This window comes from Loxodonta africana, chromosome 3 (assembly GCF_030014295.1).
Source record: "Loxodonta africana isolate mLoxAfr1 chromosome 3, mLoxAfr1.hap2, whole genome shotgun sequence".
Classification (NCBI taxonomy): Eukaryota; Metazoa; Chordata; class Mammalia; order Proboscidea; family Elephantidae; genus Loxodonta; species Loxodonta africana.
Genome location: NC_087344.1, coordinates 130,434,641 through 130,457,145, shown reverse-complemented (window position 1 = coordinate 130,457,145; position 22,505 = coordinate 130,434,641). Strand labels below are relative to the sequence as shown.

Sequence of the window (22,505 nt, the reverse complement as noted above, 5' to 3'; positions counted from 1 at the left end):
CGTAACTATCAAAGACTATTTCTTTTTGTATGTAAACCTTTTCATGAGTATTTACAGCAGTGGTCTCATACAATATTTGCCCTTTTGTGATTGACTTATTTCACTCGGCGTAATGCCCTCCAGATTCATTCATGTTATGAGATCCTTCATAGATTCATCATTCTTTATTGTTGAATAATACTCCATTGTGTGTATGTACCACAGTTTTGTTTATCCATTCATCTGTTGATGGGCATCTAGATTGTTTCCATCTTTTTGCTATTGCGAACAATGCTGTAGTGAAGATGAGTGTGCATACATTTATCCATGTGACGGCTCTTATTTCTCTAGGATATATTCCTAGGAGTGGGATTCCTGGATCATATGGTATTTCTACTTCTAGCTTTCTAAGGAAGGGCCGTATCATTTTCCAAAATGGTTGTACCATTTTGCATTACCACCAGCAGTACATAAAAGTTCCCATCTCCCCGCAGCCTCTCCAGTATTTGTTATTTCCTGTTTTATTGATTTGTGCCAGTAATGCCAGGGTTAGATGGTATCTCATTGTGGTTTTGATTTGCATTTTCTCTAATGACTAGAGATCCTGAGCATTTCTTCATGTGCCTGTTGGCTGCTTGAATGTCTTCTTTGGTGGTGTGTCTGTTCATTTCTTTTGCCCATTTTTTAATTGTATTATTTGCCTTTTTATTGTAGAGATGTTAGATTTTCTTGTAGATTTTAGAGAATAGTCAAAAAATTTTTCCCAGCCTGTAGGTTCTCTTCTTGCTATTTTGGTGAAATCTTTTGATAAGCATAAGTGTTTAATTTTTAGAAGATCCCGGTTATCTAGCTTATCCTCTGGAGTTTGTGTGTTGTTGGTTGTGGTTCGTATCCTGTTAATACTGTGTATTAGGGCCTGTAGTGTTGATCCTCTTTTTTCTTCTATGAACTTCATGGTTTTTGGCTTTATGCCTAGGTCTTTGATCCATTTTGAATTAGTTTTTGTATATGGTGTGAGGTATGGGTCCTCTTTCATTTTTTTTTTTTTTGCAGATGGACATCAAGTTTTGCCAGCACCATTTGTTAAAAAGACTGTCTTTTCTCCATTTGATGGAGTTTGGGCCCTTGTTGAAGATCAGGTGACCACAGGTGGATGGATTTACATCTGGGTTCTCAATTCTGTTCCATTGGTCAATGCGTCTGTCATTGTACCAGTACGAGGCTGTTTTCACTACCGTAGCTGTATAGTATGCTCTGAGGTCAGATAAGTGTGAGCCCTTCTACTTTATTCTTTTTCTTCAATAGTGCTTTACTTATCCAAGGCTTCTTCCCTTTCCATATAAAGTTAATGATAAGTTTTTCCATCTCTTTAAAGAATGTTGTTGGTATTTGGATCAGGATTGCATTGTATTTGTAAATCACTTTGGGTAGAATTCTTATTTTTACACTGTTAAGTCTAGCTATCCATGAGCATGGTTTGTTTTTCCATTTATGCAGATCTCTTCATGCAAAAGTGTTTTGTACTTTTCTTTGTATAGGTCTTTTACCTCCCTGGTTAGATTTATTCCCAAGTGTTTTATTTTCTTAGCAGCTATTATGAATGGTATTGTTTTTGTGATTTCCTTTTCATCATTCTCTTTATTGGCATATAGGAATCCAACTGATTTTTGTATCTTTACCTCTTATCCTGCTCCTCTGCTGAATCTTTCTTTTAGTTCCAGTAGTTTTCTTGTGAAGTCTTTTGGGTTTTCTATGTATAGTATCATATCGTCTGCAAACAGGGACAGTTTAACTTCTTCATTACCAATTTGGATGCCCTTTATTTCTGTTTCTTGCCTTATTGCTCTAGCTAGGACTTCCAACACAATGTTTAAATAGGAGTGGTGATAAGGGGCATCCTTGTCTTGTTCCTGTTCTCAAGGGAAATGTTTTCAGTCTCTCTCCATTAAAAATGATGTTGGCCATTGGTTTTTCATAGATACCCTTTATTATGTTGGGAAAATTTCCTTCTACACCTATTTTATTGAGAGCTTTTATCAGGAATGAGTGTTGGACTGTGTTGAATGCCTTTTCTGCATTGATTGAGACAATTGTGCAATTCTTTTGTTTTATTTATGTGGTGGATTACGTTGATTGATTTTCTAATGTTGGACCATCCTTGCATACCTGGTATGAATCCTACTTGGTCGTGGTGTATTATTTTTTTGATATGATGTTGAATTCTATTGGCTAGAATTTTGTTGAGAATTTTTACATCTATGTTCACGAGAGATATTGGTCTGTAATTTTCTTTATTGTGGTGTCTTTGCCTGGTTTTGGTATCGCACTTAACGCTGGCTTCATAGGATGAATTTGGAAGTATCGCTTCCCTTTCTCTTCTGAAATAGTTTGAGTAGTACTGGTGTAAGCTGTTCTCTGAATGTTTGGTAGAATTCCACAGTAAAGCTATCTGGGCCAAGGATTTTTTTTTAACCTTTTCAATGTCTTATCTTGTTAAGGGTCTGTTCAGATTTCCAACATCATTTTGTGTTATTTTGGGTAAGTAGTGTTTTTCTAGAAATTCATCCAGTTCCTCTAGTTTTTCAAATTTGTTGGAGTATAGTTTTTCATAATACTCTGTTATGATCCTTTTTATTTCAGTTGGGTCTGTTGTAATGTCTCCCATTTCATTCCTCTTTTTTGGGTTATTTTTGTCCTCTTCCTTTCAAAGAACCAACTTTTGGTTTTGTTGATTTTTTTCTATTGTTTTTCTATTCGCTTTTTCATTTATTTCTGCTCTGATCTTTATTATTTCCTTTCTTCTGGTAGCTGTGGGCTTCTTTTTCTGTTCTCTTTCTATTTGTTCAAGTTGTGTACTTAATGTTTTGATTTTGTCCCTTCTTTTTTGATGTGTGCATCTATTGCTATAAATTGACCTCTGAGGACTGCCTTTGCTGTATCCCAAAGGTTTTGGTATAATGTGTTTTCATTCGCATTTGATTCTAGGGGTTTTTTGATTCCATCTCTGATTTCTTCTATTACATAGTGTTTTGTTTTGTTTTTTTAATGCATCAATTTATCCTTTTATCTTCTTGTTCTAGTAAACTACATGAGGGACTGTGTTTTACACTATCCTTTCATTAGGTTACTCTTTTTTTTTTTAATAATTTTTATTGAGCTTTAAATTAAAGTTTACAAGTCAGGTCAGTCTGTCACATATAAGCTTATACACACCTTACTCCATACTCCCACTTACTCTCTCCCTAATGAGTCAGCCTGCTCCCTCCTTCCAGTCTCTCCTTTCGTGACAATTTTGCCAGTTTCTAACCCTCTCTACCCTCCTATCTCCCCTCCAGACAGGAGATGCCAACACAGTCTCAAGTGTCCACCTGATACAAGTAGCTCACTCTTCATCAGCATCTCTCTCCAACCCATTGTCCAGTCCCTTCCATGTCTGATGAGTTGTTTTCGGGAATGGTTCCTGTCCTCCCAGTGCCAAGGTTTCCTGACTGGGACACTGGCTCCAGGCTCCGAAAACAGTCGCTGCTTCCCCGTGGTTGTTCGTTCTCAGTCTCTGTCACTCAGGTCAACTCTTTAGATCTGTGTTTGATGGTCAGGGTTCGTAGATTGTCATGTATGTGATCGATTCACTTGTTTTTCTGAGTCTTTATTGCAAGAGGGATCCGAGGTATCTTCTACCTAGTCAGCCATCTTGGCCCCGCCTCCTACCCGGTGGTTTTTAAGCAAGGTGTCAATCGGTTTCCACACAATTGATTTTTTTTCCCCCTTTCTCTTCCTGTTGTTTGATGGCATTGTGGTCAGAGAAGATATTTTGTATTATCTCAATGTTTTGATTTTGTTGAGGGTTTGCCCTGTGGCCTAAGATGTGGTCTATTCTGGAGAATGTTCCATGTGCATTAGGAAAGAATGTGTACTTTGTAGCTGTTGGGTGGAGTGTTCTATATATGTCTATGAAGTTCAAGTGAGCTGATTGCGCTCTTTAGCTCTTCTGTGCCTTTGCTGAGTTTCTTTCTAGATGTTCTGTCCTTTACTGATAGTGGTGTGTTGAAGTCTCCTACTATTATCGTGGAACTGTCATTTTCTCTTTTCAGTGCTGTTAGAGTTTGTTTTATGTATTTTGGATCCCTGTCATTGGGTGTGTTGATGTTTATTATGGTTAAGTATTCATGATGGATTGTCCCTTTAATCATTATATAGTGTCCTTCTTTGTCTTTTATAGTGGATTTTGTTTTAAAGTCTATTTTATCTGAACTATAATTATTTTTTATAATTATTTTTAAAGAACTTATGTAATTATGCATGTTCTTATGCTTTTGGATACTGAAGTATTACAGTTCTTGTCTCACCCCTCCTGTGCCTCCAACATGTCACAATTGGGTCAGAATCCTTATTGCCAGTTAATACTAGAGAACGTTTGTGAGGCTCTGTTGTTGTTGTTTTTAGGTGCTGTTGAGTCAGTCCCGACTCATAGTGGCCCTATGTATAAAAGAACAAAATACTGCCCGGTCCTGCACCATCCTCAAAATTGTTGCTATGTTTGAGCCCATTGTTCCAGCTACTGTGTCAATCCATCTCATTGAGGATCTTACTCTTTTTCACTGACCCTCTAATGTCCTTCTCCAGGGACTGGTCAATCCTGAAACATGTCCAAAGTACATGAGAAGAAGACTTGGCATCCTCTTTTCCAAGGGGCACTCTGGCTGTACTTCTTCCAAGACAGAGATGTTCATTCTTCTCGCAGTCCATGGTATAGTCAATATTCTTCACCCACACTGTAATTCAAAGACATCAATTCTTTGGTCTTCCTTATTCATTGTCCAGCTTTTGCATGAATATGAGGCGAATGAAAATATCATGGCTTGGATCAGGCGAAACTTAGTCCTCGAAGTGATGTCTTTGCTTTTCAATACTTAAAAGAGGTCTTTTGCAGCACATTTGCTCAGTGCAATACATCATTTGATTTCTTGACTGCTGCTTCCATGGGCATTGATTTTGGATCCAAGTAAAAAGAAGTCCTTGGCAACTTCTATTATTTTCTCTGTTTATCATGATGTTACTCATTGGTCCAGTTGTGACGATTTTTGTTTGCTTTATGTTGTAGTGTAATCCATTCTGAAGGCTGTAGTCTTTGATCTTCATCAGTAAGTGCTTCAAGTCCTCTTCACTTTCAATGAACAAGTTTGTGTCATCTGCATATCACACATTGTTAATGAGCCTTCCTCCAATCCTGATGCCCCATTCTTCTCCAAGTAGTCCAGCTTCTGGGATTATTTGTTCAGCATACAGATTGAATAAGTATGGTGAAAGTATACAATCCCGACGCACACCTTTCCTGATTTTAAACCACTCAGTATCCCCTTGTTCTGCTCAAACGACCCTCTTTTGATGTATGTACAGGTTCCACATGCGCACAATTAAGTGTTCTGGAATTCCTATTCTTCACAATGTTATCCATAATTTATTATGATTCACACAGTTCAGTGTCTTTGCAGAGTCTTTAAAACACAGCTAAACATCTTTCTGGTATTTTCTACTTTTAGCCAAGATCCATTGGACATCAGCAGTGATATCCCTCATTCCCCATCCTTTTCTGAATCTGGCTTGAATTTCTGGCTGTTCCCCATCGATGTACTGCTGAAGCCATTTTTGAATTATCTTCAACAAAATTTTATTTGCATGTGATATTTATGATATTGTTTGACAATTTCAGCATTCTTTTGAATCACTTTTCTTTGGAATCAACTAGAGTCAGGGATGCTACAATCAGAAAGTTCTTTAGCTGCTTTAATAAGCATTTTACAGGAATCTCAGATTCATTTCATAAGTAGTCCTTTTTTTTTTTGTACTAAATTGGCCATGTAAATTTATATGACTCCACAGTCCAAGGACCTAAATAATTTATGGCAGAACTCACTTGCTGCAATGGAAGATAAACATGGAATTGGATGTGGGATTGACTCTCCACAATACCTATAAAACTTTTGTCAAAATATAGACTGTTTTCAAAGAGTTTTTTCTAACCCATCGGAGTAGAGTATAAATAATCAAATCATGTTACATTTAAAGTTTGACAAAGAGCAAAACTATGCTCAGTGTTTTTCCTATGAAAACAAAAATAGTACATCCTTTAGAATGATGGGCAAAATAACACCCTAACTACAGAGATGTTTACTTTTCTAACTATAGAAGGAGTGTCTCCTTTTTTTCATACAGCTTTAAGCTAGAAGAGTCTATTTAAAGCAAACTGTATTTTGGCTTCTAACGCCAGTGTTACAATTTCAGAATATAAAGTCCTTCTGTTTTGACATCTGTTATTAGTTTCTATCCTTGGCCGAAGACAGTCTTAAATACGTATTGCATAGAAAAGTGTCTCAGATACGTACATTTTATGAAGAATTTGGAGACAGTTTTTTATTTGTCCCAGAAAAAGCTAGTTAGGTCATACAGAAAGTACTATGATTGTTAGAACATTATGAAAAAATTGTCATTAATTTGTGAGTAGTTGTGCCTCTTTTAGGAAAAATAGATTTTCTCAATTCTACTTTACTGAGCAGAGTCTGTAGTAACTATATTTGGCTAAGTATAGCATGACATGATGTATGGAAGAGGCCAGGACTTTGGATTAAACCTACCCATAGGGTTGGAACAGGTACTGAGAAGAGGGACCCCCAATGAGCTACAGCTGGTAAGTCCAGGCAGAGCATTTCATAGAGGTACAACACCCATAGGTGAACATGTCTTGTGCTATTATTTTCAGGGTATATAACATAAGAGAAACCTCAGAAAGCCCTATAGTTATCAAATCAGGAATGTAAGTACAAATGGGAACTAGCCTATGTTAGGTTCAGAGATTGTATTCTCTGAGGAAAAATGGCAAGAATAAGGTAGGGTCCTTATCACTGGGGTAGAACATGATGTAGTGTATCAAAACTGGATATTGGACACAAGGATATGGCAGATTCCAGTTCCCAGAATGTGGTACAAGATAGTAACTAAGTTTTAAGAACAAGGCAGGAATTGGATCATGAGAACTCAGGCCCAGGACACAGCTAGGTTTTCAGTGGGTGGGCCTCTGAGAATTGGCCTGATGTTGTCAGTTGCCATCAAGTTGATTCTGACTTATGGTGACCTTATGTGTGCAGAGTAGAACTGCTCCAAGGGTTTTCCAAGCTGTGACCTTTCAGAAGCAGATCACAAAATGTGTCTTCTCAGGCACCTCTGGGTGAGTTCAAACCATCAACTTTTTGGCTGGTAGCCAGGTGTTTAACCATTTGTGCATAGAACTTCTTAAATTTCTGCCTAAGTTTGGAATTATTTAACTTTCAGGACTGATTTGACCCCTGAAATATGGACAAGATTGTCCTAACTGTGAGGAAAAGAAGGGTACAGAGACTGTACAATTTCAGAGTACTTTATACTCTAGCCTTTTCCTACGGTGATCTTGTTTCATTCTGAAGGATTTTCAAATACCAGAATTTCTTGGTTACCTGTAGTCATGTATAGAAGTGACTTGTAAATGTTATTTTAGTATTTCTAATCCTAGTGTTTTTAATGTTTCTCTTGTCATTGCTTAGTCTTGGAAAAAGTTGAGTTTCTGTTATCATCAGTGTTGTCTGTTTAGTGTATAAACTTTCTATTATAGTTTTTTATCTCTACTTTAGATTGAATATATTGTCTGTAAACCATACTCTGGCAAGAACAAAATATATTCATGGTTAACTGTAGTCTTTAATGAAGGAATTTTGCATTGCTTTTTTCAAAAATTTCTATAAATGTAGTCATTGGTATTTTATGATTATTTTGAGCTTCATATTTTTGTAATTATTTTACATGCATTATTTTTCTAATTCTTTTGTAGAACTAGAGGAAACATCATTTTACTAGACTGTCTAAGCAAGGGGTTTTCCACTGTGTCAAGCTATTTAGACATACTACCAAATACAGAAGGGATCAGTCCCTGGAGAAGGACTTCATGCTTGGTAAAGTAGAGGGTCAGCAAAAAAGGGGAAGACCCTTGATAAGATGGATTGACACAGTGGCTGCAACAGTGGTCTCAAACCTAATAAAGATGGCAAGGATGGCGCAAGACAGGACAGTGTTTCATTCTGTTGTACATAGGGCTGCTATGAGTTGGAATCGACTCAATGGTGCCTAACAATAACAACCAAACATAGCATCTTTGAGTGGTCTAAAATATTAACAAATTTATCCAGGTGTAACAAGTCTAGAATACTTCTTTTGATATCAGTGTTTGGTAACTACAGTGTTTGATAACTACAGTGTTTGATAACTACCTTTGAGGTGTGGAATCACCTTGCAGAGAGCAAGTTGGCTTTTCTCTGTTCTTTCTAGCAATACCAACACCTGTTGCTAATGAATGGGGGTTGACCAAGCCAAGAGGGACCACCTGGAGGCCCAATGTGCTGATTAAGCATCATGAGACATGACATAATCTATCATGGCTTCTTTGTGAGGCTAATAATTGCCTTGAATCCTGAGGTGAAGATGGAGCTTCCTGGTTGGTGACAAAGCACAGGAGAGGGTAGCATATCCCACTTTGGGACATGGACGTTTCATGCCATGATCCCTCCCAGACCCCACCCTGTGTCTCTCTTTGTTTGTATCCTTTCTGGTTGTAATAAAGCTTTAGCTATAACTATGGTGTCTTAATCACCTAGTGCTGCTATAACAGACATACCACAAGTGGATGGCTCTAACAAAGAGAGGTTTATTCTCTTACAGTCCAGTAGGCTAGAAGTCCGAATTCAGGGCACCAGCTTTCTCTCTCTGTCAGCTCTGGGGGAAGGTCTTTGTCGTCAGTCTTCCCATGGTCTGGGAGCATCTCAGCCCAGGAACCTCAGGTCCAAAGGATGCGCTCTGCTCCTGGCACTGCTTTCTTGGTGGTATGAGGTCCTTGTGTCTCTCTGCTCCCTTCTCTCTTTTATATCTCAAAAGAGATTAGCTTAAAACACTGTCTAATCTTGTAGATCTCATCAATATAACTGCCACTAATCCAACTCATTACATCACAGTGATAGGATTTACAACGCATAGGGAAATCACATCAGATGACAGAATGGTGGATAGTCACACAATACTGGTAATCATGGCCTAACCAAATTGACAGACTCTTTGGGAGACACAGTTCAATCCATGATGTATGGTACACTCTCAATGAGATTCTATGAGTTGTTCCATTGAATGAATGGCCCCACAAGGGCAGTGAGAGCCAGCAGGTACTGGTGTCTGCCTTCTCGGCAGTCTGAAATAAGGTATTTTTCTAACATGTGAGTTATGGCCTAGTTCTTGGTGGCTGGGATCAGAGAAAAAGTGCCATGTGAGCAGCTGGTGACAAGGATGGAGAAGCGGAAAGTGAGGACTGAATCCATTTCCACATGTAGGGAATTGGATTCATACTGATCCTTACCCCCAGTTAGCAAGGAAGATGGGATTTGTCCACCGTGCCCTTTACTTAGACTCAGTAAAGAGAGATACTTGCTTTGGGCTCTGTACTTTAGAGGGCTCTGCATATCACAAACAAGTACAATAAATTTATTAAAAAATACATAAGTTTCTGTGTCACTCAGGATCCAGCACTTAGCACTGTCAGGGCATAACCTGTAATCCTAGACATCGACTCTTGTGACTGTGTATTAGTTATTTACTTCTGTATAACAAATTACTCCAAAATGAGTGGTTTAAAATAACAATGAGTCTGTATTATTTTTCATAATTTAAGTGGGTCAGGAATTTAGAAATGGCTCAGTTGGGTGGTTCTAGCTCAGAGTTTCTCATGAGGTTAGACTCAAGATTCTGGCCAGGGCTACAGTCATCTGAAGGTCTGACTATGGCTGGAGGATGTGCTTCTAAGGTGGCTTACTTACTGGCTGGCCAAGTTGGTGCTGGTTGTTGGTGAAAGGCCTCATTTCTTCCCCATGGGGACCTACCTCTCCACAGCGCTGCCTGAGTGTCCTTAAGGCATGTTATGTCGACTTTGCCCAAAGTGAGTGATTCAAGAAGAGAAAACATCAAAACATAAGTGATAGCAATTTATAGAATGAAATTATTTTACAATATTTTTTGTGATAATGTAATTTATCTTATGTGACCCTATTATTTTTGACCCTATTACAGTGTTTGTACTTAATATGTGAAATTCATGGTTCTTTTCTGAATCTAATTATCGCATTAAGAATTTTATTGACAAATTAACTTTTACTATCTTAACAGAACAAAGTTTCTCCAAATTTATATTAATTAAAAAATACCTAAAAACTACAGTGATTCAAGAAAATTTAGCTAATAGAACATTATTACCAGTAAAACACAAAGTATGTGAAATTCTTGATTGTAATATTATTGATACTTCTGTGAAATGAAAGCAAGATAAATAAATTTTATGGAAACAATGGGCAATAATTTGAGTTATTTGTTGTTGTTAGTTGCTGTCAAGTCAATTTTGACTCATAGCGACCCCATGTGTGCAAAGTAAAGCTGCTCCTTAGGGTTTTCAAGGCCATGACCTTTTAGAAGCAGATCGCCAAGCCTGTCTTCTGAGGTGCCTGATTTATGAGTTATACATGTATATATTTATTTCATTATTTAACCAGATGTCACTGGCCAATCATTAGACTCTCAGACATACACAAAAATAATTAAATTCATTTTTTTTGATATTTTACTGACTTTCAGATATTTAAAAACCATAATTGTATGTGTATTTTTTATTTTTTTCCTTAGGAAGTATATCTGTCAAGGTAGTTGGGTACATATTTAATCTATTTTTCATAATTTATCACTTTTAAATATTAATATATATGGTATGTGGATCTCATTTGTGTTCTTGTTCAGGACCCTGGAAATGTTAGTGATGGCCCTGAAGGAAACTATTCTGTGTAAATTCATATATAGTTATTATTTACAGAATATTGTATACCTTAATAATAAATACGATTCTATGGCTTTTTTCTGGGAACTAATTGTCAATACAGACAAATTTTAACTATATAAACTACTATAGGGCCTGAGAGAGCTTAGTTTTGCTTTTTTTTTCTTTTCCTTAGAAAAAATATTGATTATAATGATGGTATTTTTAGAAGAAGAGAGAAATGCATCCTTAACTCTTATAATAGGAAACTCAGGTTTATATGGAAACCCTGGTGGCGCAGTGGTTAAGTTCAAATCTGCCAGGCTCCCCTTGGAAACTCTATGGGGCAGTTCTACTCTGTCCTACAGGGTCACTATAAGTCAGAATCGGCTCGAGAGCACTGGGGTTTTTTTATATAAATAAAAAACCCGTTGTCATTGAGTTGATTCCGACTCATAGGACAGAGTAGAACCCTATAGGGTTTCCAAGGAGGAACTGGCGGATTCAAACTGCTGACCTTTTTGGTTAGCAGCCAAGTTTTTTAGGAAATAGACATTGGTGACTGAATTACTGTCTTAGGTAGCTAACACTAAGCTATTAGGAATACTCTGGAATGAGTTGAGATCATTCTTCAGTTTGCCTGGATTGTGATCAATTAATTTCTAAAATGTCCCAGAATTTTTGTGATAAAAGGTTAAAAAAGAGCTAGAATTAATCATCCTGGCAGAAGTTAGAATGTAGATTTACCCTATGGCCCTGATATACCTTAAAAAATAATTAAAAATGACTATTACGTTCTTTTTCATATAGAAGGATAAATTTCCTGAAATATGTATTTTTAAAAATTATAACAGTAGAATTTGACTTCTATTCTTTGTTGATCTGTTGGGAATGACTTCTCTTAAACCAAGATCATAAGCAAGATGTCTTCTTAGAGTAAGTCAAATATTTGTTGTATTTAATTAAATGATGATTCTATAATTTTTTTTATCATCATTAAGAATTTGCAGAAGGACTGATATAGATCCGTTTAATGTCTGCTTACTTATTCTTGTCTATGGGCCTATAGCTTATATCTCAAATCCTTAAGAGAATTTTTTTTTAAATACTAGTTCTATAAATTATAACATGTAAGACTTAAAATGTAGCCTTATTTTATTGACTTCAACCCTTCTTTTTTGTTGTTGTTTTTTTTGTGGGCTTAAGTGCCAGCTATTTATAACATGGGTTTGGAAAGTACAGCTGCCCAACACCTACAGACCTTGAGACCTGTGGAAGTTGTAGTCTCCTCTGCTGTCAGGAGAAATTACCAGTTGTGTGGAAAGTTGAGCTGGAAAACAGCTCCTCCCACTGGATGAGGAGGTTGGTGGGTAATCAGTCCCAAATAGCACATTATCTGGGCAACTCTAAGGAATCCTCAGGGGTGTTTTCAGACAATCCTGCTTTTTGTTCAGACTGATTAACTATTTTAAGAACAGTTTTTTTGAGATATAATTCACATACAATAAAATTCATGCTTTTTATGTACACAGTTCAGTGGTTTTTAGTACTCAGAGTTGTGCAGCTATCACTACTAATTTTAGAACATGTTCATCACCTGGAAAAGAAACCCTGTACCATTATCAGTCACTCCCTGTTTCCCCTCAACCCCTTGCCCCCAGTCCTAGGAAACCACTAATCTTTCTATCTCTATAAATTTGCCTGTTCTGGACATTTCACATTAATGGAATTATGCAATATGTCCTCCATTTTTATTATTTCTCTGCAAAATGATAAAGAGAAATCTTACGTATGATCTATCTAAAAAATCAGTCATCTGTAATGTTTCAGATTCATTACAGTATTTTTCCTCTACCCTTTCCATTACCTGTACATCATGAATACTTTCATATACTCATCTTAGGTGAGACTGAATGGAATGATGTAGATTCGTAAGCTTGTTGACAACAGAATTTGACTTCCAAGAGCAATGAAAGCAAAACACCTGCCTGAACTTCAACTGACTTTGAAGGGGGTATGGCTACAATATGTTTGACTACACACATGGTTTGTACATTATTTTGTGAGAACAGAATAAGAGAAGCTGTGCTTCTAGTACAAGTTAACAATGTTTTAGAAACATCATTTTTTTCCATTGTTAAACCATCTTTTAAACAGTTCATTCACGTTCGTACTCGTGAACCAGTGATTTCTGGCAGTCTGTTAAACATACAGTATTTAATACTGGCTTACCTAAAAAGATTATAATAATATAAAGATATACTTTTATTTTTGTTGCTCTTACGATTTTTTTTAAGTGGAAGTTATTAAAGTGTAATAGTAAGTCTAATAAGCCGTTTTATAAGTTAGCCTTTAAAAATGAGTTTTAAAGTTTAAATCAGATAGCAATTCTTTACAGAAAAACATTAAGATATAAAGTAAAAGGGAGTAAATGAAATATTTTACAATAGAATTTATAATGAGAAAGTGTTTTACTTTTCTTCATACTTTTACAGAATAGAATTCATAATAGATATTTGTGAAGCAAGATTTTCAGTGTTGCCAAGTTTTACTTTTCCATTATTTATGTACCACGTGTCTTTCTCCAATAGAATTGTACTTCAAGGACTTTTTTTTTTTTTTTTTTTTTTTACATGTTCTATCTTGAATAACGAATTGAAGTATTTAGTGTAGCAGAGTAGTAAAGAGCATGGACTCTGGAATCAAGACTGCCTCCATTCAAATTTCAGTCCCTCCAATCACTTGTTGTCTAATCTAGTACAAGTGACTTAATTTCTCTGTGCTTTAATTTCCTCAACTGCAGAGTGAGGATAATATTGTAGTAAGGTGCCTTCGATCCGACCCTATGTACAACAGAATGATACATGCCAGGTCCTGCACCATCCTCACAAACATTGCTGTGTTTGAGCCCACTGTCACAGATACTGTGTCCATCCATCTTGTCAGCTTTTTTGCTGACCATATACTATACCAAGCATGGTGTCCTTCTCCAGGGACTGATCTCGCCTAGTAAAATGTCCAAAGTACCTGGGATGAAGTCTCGCCATCCTCACTTCTGAGGAGCATTAGTGCTGTACTTCTTCCAAGACAGATTTATTCTTCTTGAAGTCCATGATATATTCAGATTTCTTCACCAACACCATAATTCAAAGACACGAATTCTTCAGTCTTGCTTTCTCATTGTCCAGCTTTCACATACATTGAAAATACCATCGTTTGGGTCAGGTGCACTTTAGTCCTCAAAGTGACGTCTTTGCTTTTTAACACTTGAAAAAGATCTTTTGCAGCAGATTTGCCCAATGCAATGCATCATTTAATTTCTTGACTGTTGCTTCCATGGGAGTTGATTGTGGATCCAGGTAAAATGAAATCCTTAACAACTTCAGTATTGTCTCCATTTATCATGATGTTGCTTATCCATCCAGTCATGAGGGTTTCTGTTTCCTTTGTGTTGACATGTAATCCACACTGAAGGCTATAGGCTTTGATCTCCATCAGCAAGTGCTTCAAGTCATCTTCCCTTCCAGGAAGCAATGTTGGGTCATCTTCATATTGCCCTTTGTCAATGGGTCTTCCTCCAGTCTTGATGCCGCATTCTTCATATAGTCCAGCTTGTCAAATTATTTGCTCAGCATATAGATTGAACAAGTACATTGGAAGGACATATCCCAACCCTGATGCACATCTTTCCTGATTTTAAACCACATAGTATCCCCTTGTTCTATTCAAACAACTACCTCTTAGTGTACGTACAGGTTCCTCACGAGCACAATTAAGTGTTCCGGAATTCCCATTCTTCACGATTTATCCATTATTTGTTATGATCCACACAGTTGAATGCTTTTGTATAGTCAGTAAAACACAGGTAAACACCTTTCTGTATTCTCTGTTTTCAGCCAAGATCCATCTGACATCAGCAGTTATATCCCTTGTTCCACATCCTTTTGTAAATCCAGCTTGAATTTTTGGCAGTTCTTGTTGATGTACTGCTGCAACTGTTTTTGAATTATCTTCAGCAAAATTTTACTTGCATGTAATATTAATGATATTGTTTGATAATTTCTGCATTCTCTTGGACCGCCTTTTTTTGGAATGGGCACAAATATGAATCTCTTCCAGTTGGTTGGCCAGGTAGCTGTCTTCCAAATTTCTTGGCATAGATGAATGACGCTTCCAGCATTGCAACCATTTGTTGAAACACCTCAATTGTTATTCTGTCATTTCCTGGTGACTTGTTTTTCATCAATGCCTTCAGTGCAGCTTGGACTTCTTTCTTCAATACTATCAGTTCTTTATCATATGCTACCTCCTGAAATGGTTGAACGTCAACCAGTTGTTTTTGGTATAGTGACTCTGTGTATTCCTTCTATCTCTTTTGATGCTTTCCTGCATTGTTCAATATGTTGCCCGTATCCACTACAATTAAGTCAATTCTGACTCGTAGTGACCCTATAGAATCCTTCAAAATTGCAGCTCGAGGCTTGAATTTTTTCTTCAGTTCCTTCAGCTTGAGAAATGCCAAGTGTGTTCTTCCCTTTTGGTTTTCTAACTCCAGGTCTTTGCACATTTCATTATATTTTAGTTTGTTTTCTTGAGTCATCCTTTGAAATCTTCTGTACAGCTATTTTTCTTCATCATCCCTTCCCTTCACTTTAGCTGCTATACATACAGGAGCAAGTTTCAGAGTCTCTTCTGACATCCGTTTTGGTCTTTTCTTTTGTTCCTGTTTTTTTTAGTGACCTTTCGCTTTTTTCATTATGATGTCCTTGATGTCATCCCACAGCTTATCTGGTCTTTGGTCATTAGTGTTCAGTGCATCAAATCTGTTCTTGAAATGGCTTCTAAATTTAGGTGGGATGTACTCAAGGTCATATTTTGGGCCCAATGGACTTGTTTTAATATCTTTCAGCTTCAACTTGAACTTGTGTATGAGCAATTGATGGTCCATCCCACAGCCAGCCCCTGCCCTTGTTCTGACTGATGATATTGAGCTCTCTAAGTCTCTTGCCATAGATGTAGTCTATTTGATTGCTGTGTATTCTACCCAGTAAGGTCCATGTGCATAGTCGCCCTTTATGTTGTTGAACAGGCATTTGCAGTGAATAAGTTATTGATTTTGCAAAATTGTATCATGCAATCTCTGTCATCATTTGTATCACCAAGGCCCTATTTTCCAACTACTGATCCTTCTTTTTTTTCCCCTACTTTTGCATTGCAATTGCCAGTAATTATCAATGCATCGTGATTGCATGTTTGATCAATTTCAGAGTGCAGAAGTTGGTAAAAAGTTTCAATTTCTTCATCCTTGGCCTTAATGGTTGGTGTGTGAAATTTGAATAATAGTCGTATTAACTGGTCTTCTTTCTAGACATATGGATATTATCCTATCACTTACGTTGTACTTCAGAATAGATCTTGAAATGTTCTTTTTGACAATGAATGAGATGCCATTTCTGTTTGTCATTCCTGGAATAGTAGACCATATGATTGATCATATGATGATAATATTAATACCTATCAAATAGATCTGTTGTAAAGATTAAATGAGATAGTTTATATATAATAATGTATAGTAAACCGTTAATATATGATAAGTGCTTAATAACATTAGCCATTTCGTTCCTTGTGGTCTTGGTATACAAATAGCATGAAATAATGGAGACACTAATGGATTGGTCAGCCAGAAATTTTGGTTATGTTCCCATGCATTCAGCGATTTTTTTTATAGTAATCAACAAGTTTCTGTGTTCTCCAACTTATCTTTCTTTATATAAAAAAATATATTACATGGCATATAAAATAATTTTTATGAAATACAGAAATAATAAAGTATTATGCAAAAATATACCATTTTATATTACAGCTCGAGTTAGGATATAAATATTTTCTATTACTCAGTTCTTTTTCAGAAATCAGTGGATTATTTATGTATTTTGGCTTTAAGAGCATTCTTCCCATTTCTCTGTGCCAGGGCTTTCCAGGTGACTTTGGAGACAGAGGCCCTGCTGGTCCTGATGGCAGTCCTGTGAGTATGGTGTGATAGTCCAATCTTGCGTAAAACATCATTCACATTCCATAGTAACTGCATGTACCAGCCTCATTACCATGATCTGTGAATAAGCACTAATTGACAGATAGTTTTGAACCACTGTGCAAACTCTAATTTATGATTTTCCAACACTGGAAATGAGCCAAAAATGTTTTGGATAAAAATCTGCATTGAAAGACAATCATAAAATTAATTACTTTAACCACATTAAATGTAACTATTTAAATAAAATATTAGAACCAAAGGATCACAAAACTGACAAATGTTTTTGGGGCAAGACGGAAGCCTTTCATGCACATGAAAGTACTAACCAGCCTCATGTAAAAATTGTGTCCTCAGTGATTGCTCTTTTGGACTCAGACTGGTCACTGAGCTTCTAATTTTTTAGCGTTTTGTAATGAAGCCATCTATTTTGGGATTGTTCAGCTGTCACTGTTCAAATTAGGGGGAGAGTTACCATTCTAAAATTTGTTTAATTATATTGTTAAATAATGTTGATGAACTACTATTATTTGATACTAGGTAGAAATATCTCCCCTTTTTCCCTCAAAGGACATCCAGTCACTCCCTGCTCCCATCTGTGCCGTACACACATTCTTTTTGTAAGATTTTAAGGTGAACTAGAATCAACCACAAAAGTCCTTGCCGACTAAATTAGGAACAGTTCCTATTTTTAGACATATGAAAATCACTAGGATTTAATGTTTAAGTATTTAAAGATAGTTTCATTTTTCTTTCCAAATTATAACTACATTAGCTAACTCAGTGAATTTAAATGAAGTTTTATTTGTTATAAGACATGACAGATAAGAGTAGAACAGATTTCCAAAGAAGCTATTTAAAGCTTTAATGACATTTTAAGTAGAATGTTTACTGTCCTTTTCTTGCCCGTGATTTTGGGGAGCTTCCCATTCTAAGCATAATAAAGTAAGTATTATTTAGTTTTCTCTTTAATACTATTCATGGACTTGAGTGCCTAGTGTGAGGCTGTGTTGTTTAATTTTTTTGTCAGTTAAATATACATGAAGCCTGTTAGGGTTTAAATATTATTGTCTGCAATATTTAAAAGTTTCCTTTTGAAATATGTTCTTCATTTAAAATATGATACAGTATTACCTGAAGAGGTTTTTGGAGAGGAAGATGAATTATCTTAAAGACTATTTATAAGGAAAATGAGTTGAAAAGATCCATCACAAATCAACTGGAAAAGTTAATGTTGATAATTAAAAATCTTAAATTTGTATACATAATTTAACAATGTTGGTAGTTTTTTACATTTATATAATGTTTTATAAAAATTTCAAAACCTTTTATATACATATGATATACTTTTTATTGGGATATTTATGACAATGAAAATATTATTGTTCCTATTTTTCAAACGAGGAAAGTGAAATTTGTTGTTGTTGTTGCTGGGTGCCATTGAGTTGGTTCTGACTCATAGTGATCCTATGCACAACAGAACGAAACACTGCCCAGTCCTGCACCATCCTCACAATTATTGCTACGCTTGAGCCCACTGTCGTAGCCACTGTGTCAATCATCTCATTGAAGGCCTTCCTCTTTTTCGCTGACCCTCTATCAAGCATAATATCCTTCTCCAGGGACTGATCCTTCCTGACAACACGTCCAAAGTATGTGAGATGTATTCTTGCCATCCTTGCTTCTAATGAGCGTACCGATTGTACTTCTTCAGGACTGATTTGTTTGTTCTTTTGGCAGTCATGGTGTATTCAGTATTCTTCGCCAACACCACAATTCAAAGGTATCAATTCTTCTTTGGCCTTCCTTGTTCATTGTCCAGCTTTCACATGCACATGAAGCAATTGGAAACACCATGGCTTGAGTCAGGTGCGCCTTAGTCCTCAAGGCGACATCTTTGTGACATTTTAAAGAGGTTTTTTGCAGCAGATTTGCCCAATGCGATGTTTCTTTTGATTTCTTGACTACTGCTTCTATGGGTGTTAATTGTGGATTCAAGTAAAATGAAGGCCTTGACAACCTCAATCTTTTCTCCATATATCATGATGTTGTTTATTGATCCAATTGTGAGGATTTTTGTTTTCATTATGTTGAGGTGTAATTCATACTGAAAGCTGTGGTCTTTGATCTTCAACAGTAAGAGCTTCAAGTCCTCTTTACAATCAGCAAGCAAGGTCGTGTCATCTGCGTAACGCAGGTTGTTAATGAATCTTCCTCCAATCCTGATGTCCTGTTCTTCCTTGTGTAGTCCACCTTCTCGGATTATTTGCTCAGCATACGGATTGAATAGGTATGGTGAAAGGATACAACCCTGACCCTCAGCTTTCCTGACTTTAAACCACCACGCCGTATCCTCTTGTTCTGTCTGAACAACTGCCTCTTGATCCATGTATAGATTCCTCATGGGCACAATGAAGTGTTCCGGAATTCCCATTCTCCACAATGTTATCCATAATTTGTTATGATCCACACAGTTGAATGCCTTAGCATAGTCAATAAAACACAGGTAAACATCTTACTGGTTTTCTCTGCTTTCAGCCAGGATCCATCTGACATCAGCAATGATAATTCTGATTCCACATCCTCTTCTAAATCCAGCTTGAATATGTGGTAGTTCCCTGTCAATATACTGCTGTAGGAGCTTTTGGATGATCTTCAGCAAAATTTTACTTGCATCTGATATTAATGATATTGTTCGATAATTTCCACATTCGATAGGATCACCTTTCTTGGGAATAGGCATAAATATAGATCTTTTCCAATCGGTTGGGCAGGTAGCTGTCTTCCGGGTTTCTTGGCATAGATGAGTGGGTACTTCCAGCACTACATCCGTTTGTTGAAACATCTCAATTGATATTCCATCGATTCCCAGAGCCTTATTTTTCACCAGTGCCTTCAGTGTAGCTTGGACTTCTTCCTTCAGTACCATTGGTTCCTAATAATATGTTACTTCCTGAAATGGCTGAACCTCCACCAACTGTTTTTGGTATAGTGGCTCTGTGTATTCCTTCCATCTTCTTTCAATGCTTCCTGTGTCATTTAATATTTTCCCCTTAGAATTCTTCAATATTCCATCTCTAGGCTTGAATTTTCTCTTCAGTTCATTCAGCTTGAGAAATACTGAGCATGTTCTTCCCTTTTGGTTTTCTTTCTCCAGGTTTTTGCACATGTCATCATAATAATTTGTCTTCTCGAGCTGCCCTTTGAAATCTTCAGCTCTTTTACTTCATCATTTTTTCTTTTTGCTTTAGCTACCCCCATGTGTCTGTCAGTTTGTCATACTGTGGAGGCTTGTGTGGTGCTGTGATACTGGAAGCTATGCCACCAGTATTCAAATAACAGCAGAGTCACTCATGGTACACAGGTTTCATCTGAGCTTCCAGACTAAGATGGACTAGGAAGAAGGACCCAGGGGTCTACTTCTGAAAAGAATTAGTCAGTGAAAACCTTATGAATAGCAGTGGAACATTGTCTGATACAGTGCCAGAAGATGAGCCCCTCAGGTTGGAAGGTATTCAAAATATGACTGGAGAAGAGCTGCCTCCTCAAAGTAGAGCTGACCTTAATGATGTGGGTGGAGTCAAGCCTTCAAGACTTTCATTTGCTGATATGGCATGACTCAAAATGAGAAGAAACAGCTGAAAACCTCCATTAATAATAGGAACAGGAAATGTATGAAGTATGAATCTAGGAAAATTCAAAATCATCAAAAATGAAATGAAACAGTAACATCAATATCCTAGGCATTAGTGAGCTGAAAAGGAGTGGTATTGATCATTTTGAATTTGACAGTCATGTGGTCTGCTATGCTGGGAATGATAACTTGAAGAGAAATGGCCTTGCATTCATCATCAAAAAGAACATTTCAAGATCTATCCTGAAGTACAATGCTGTCAGTGACAGGATAATATCCACACACCTACAAGGAAGACCAGTTAATACAACTATTATTCAAATTTATGCACCAACCACTAAGTCCAAATATGAAGAAATTAAAGATTTTTACCATCTTCTGTAGTCTGAAATTGATGGAATATGAAATCCAGATGGACCGATAATTGCTGATGATTGTAATGTGAAAGCTGGAAACAAAGAAGAAGGATCCGTAGTTGGTAAATATGGCCTTGGTGATAGAAATACTGTCGGACAGTGCATGATTGAATTTTGCAAGACCAATGGCTTCTTCATCGCAGGTATTTTTTTCACCAACATGAACGACGACTATACACGTCGACCTCACCAGATGGAATACACAGAAATCAAATTGACTACATCTGTGGAAAGAGAAAATGGAAAAGCTCAATAACAGTCAGAACAAGGCCAGGGGCTAACTGCAGAACAGGTCATCAGTTACTCATATGCAAGTTCAAGTTGAAACTGAAGAAAATAAGAACAAGTCCATGAGAGCCAAAGTACGACCTGAGCATATCCCACCTGAATTTAGAGACCATCTCAAGAATAGATTTGACACCTTGAACACTAATGACCGAAGACCAGATGAGGTGTGGAATGACATCAAGGACATCATACATGAAGAAAGCAAGAGGTCATTAAAAAGACAGAAGAGAAAGAAAAGACCTAAATGAATGTCAGAAGAGACTCTGAAACTTGCTCTTTCACATCAAGTAGCTAAAGGAAAAGGAAAAAATGATGAAGTAAAAGAGCTGAACTTAAATTTGGAGAATTTAAATAATGTACTTCTAAAGAGTTAGTAGTATTTTTAACAGTGTGAAAATGTTCTAACCCTATATGCTGACCAACTGTCTTTTCATACAATATTTATAGGCTAGTTAAGTCTATAATGTTGATTACTAATGGAACTTGCTTCCTTTCTTAGATACATAGCAGGCACAGAGAAATTTATGTCCTAGGCTAGATGGTAGACCTAGCATCCAAAAGCAGGCAGCCAAGGACTTTTAAGGAACATAAACTGCCACCACGGATTTGCACTTCTTAGGAAGATGCATAAGAGCAGGAAAATTTCAGAAGTTAGGTATTATAGAAGGTAAAATTTAATATGTTCTTTCCTAGAGATTTTTGTCTTCATCTTCAGAAAATATTCTTAGTATTTGGGACTCTCTAAGCTGTTCCTCAGTCATATTTAACCAATTTTCCCATTTCTTTTGTTTAGGGACTTGTAGGTAGCATTGGCCCTCCAGGATTTCCTGGACTTAGAGTAAGTATCTCTAAATATCATTGTTCTTATAAATATTTCATTATATAATTTATATTTGATACATGTGTTTTAAAATTTTAGAAGAGAATTTTTAGTATCATTGTTGGCTATCAATCTTGCTCAAATGTATTTTTCAACCAGATATGCAAATCAGACCAGTATTATGGGTTAAAAATTTAATTAAATTTTACAATTAGCTAAAACAACAATATATTTGTATAGATTTGTATTTGTGTATAAATTTATACCTGTCTCATTAAACATTACTTAATCAAGCTCCAGCTTTCTCAAAAGTATGTGACATAGAATAGCCGCCTCTTTCTTTGAGAGTCTTCCATACTGTTCAGTCTGTAGAGAAATAGTTCTAAACAAAATCACATGGTAACTGTAAACTTTGGTCATGAAATCAAACTGAATAAATCATTAGGAAAACTTTCCTTAACAAAGGAAGG

The 22,505-nt window shown here is 36.5% G+C and overlaps 1 protein-coding gene across 1 annotated transcript in view; it reads left to right on the top strand.

The window, feature by feature from the left end:
- The window catches only part of COL24A1 (collagen type XXIV alpha 1 chain), a 364,074-nt gene that overhangs the window by 70,716 nt on the left and 270,853 nt on the right, over positions 1–22,505 (top strand). Inside the window, exons 12-13 of the mRNA XM_064279962.1 lie at positions 16,818–16,871; positions 22,009–22,053. Coding sequence (XP_064136032.1) covers positions 16,818–16,871; positions 22,009–22,053 — 99 coding nt within the window. The remainder of the gene's footprint in view (positions 1–16,817; positions 16,872–22,008; positions 22,054–22,505) is intronic.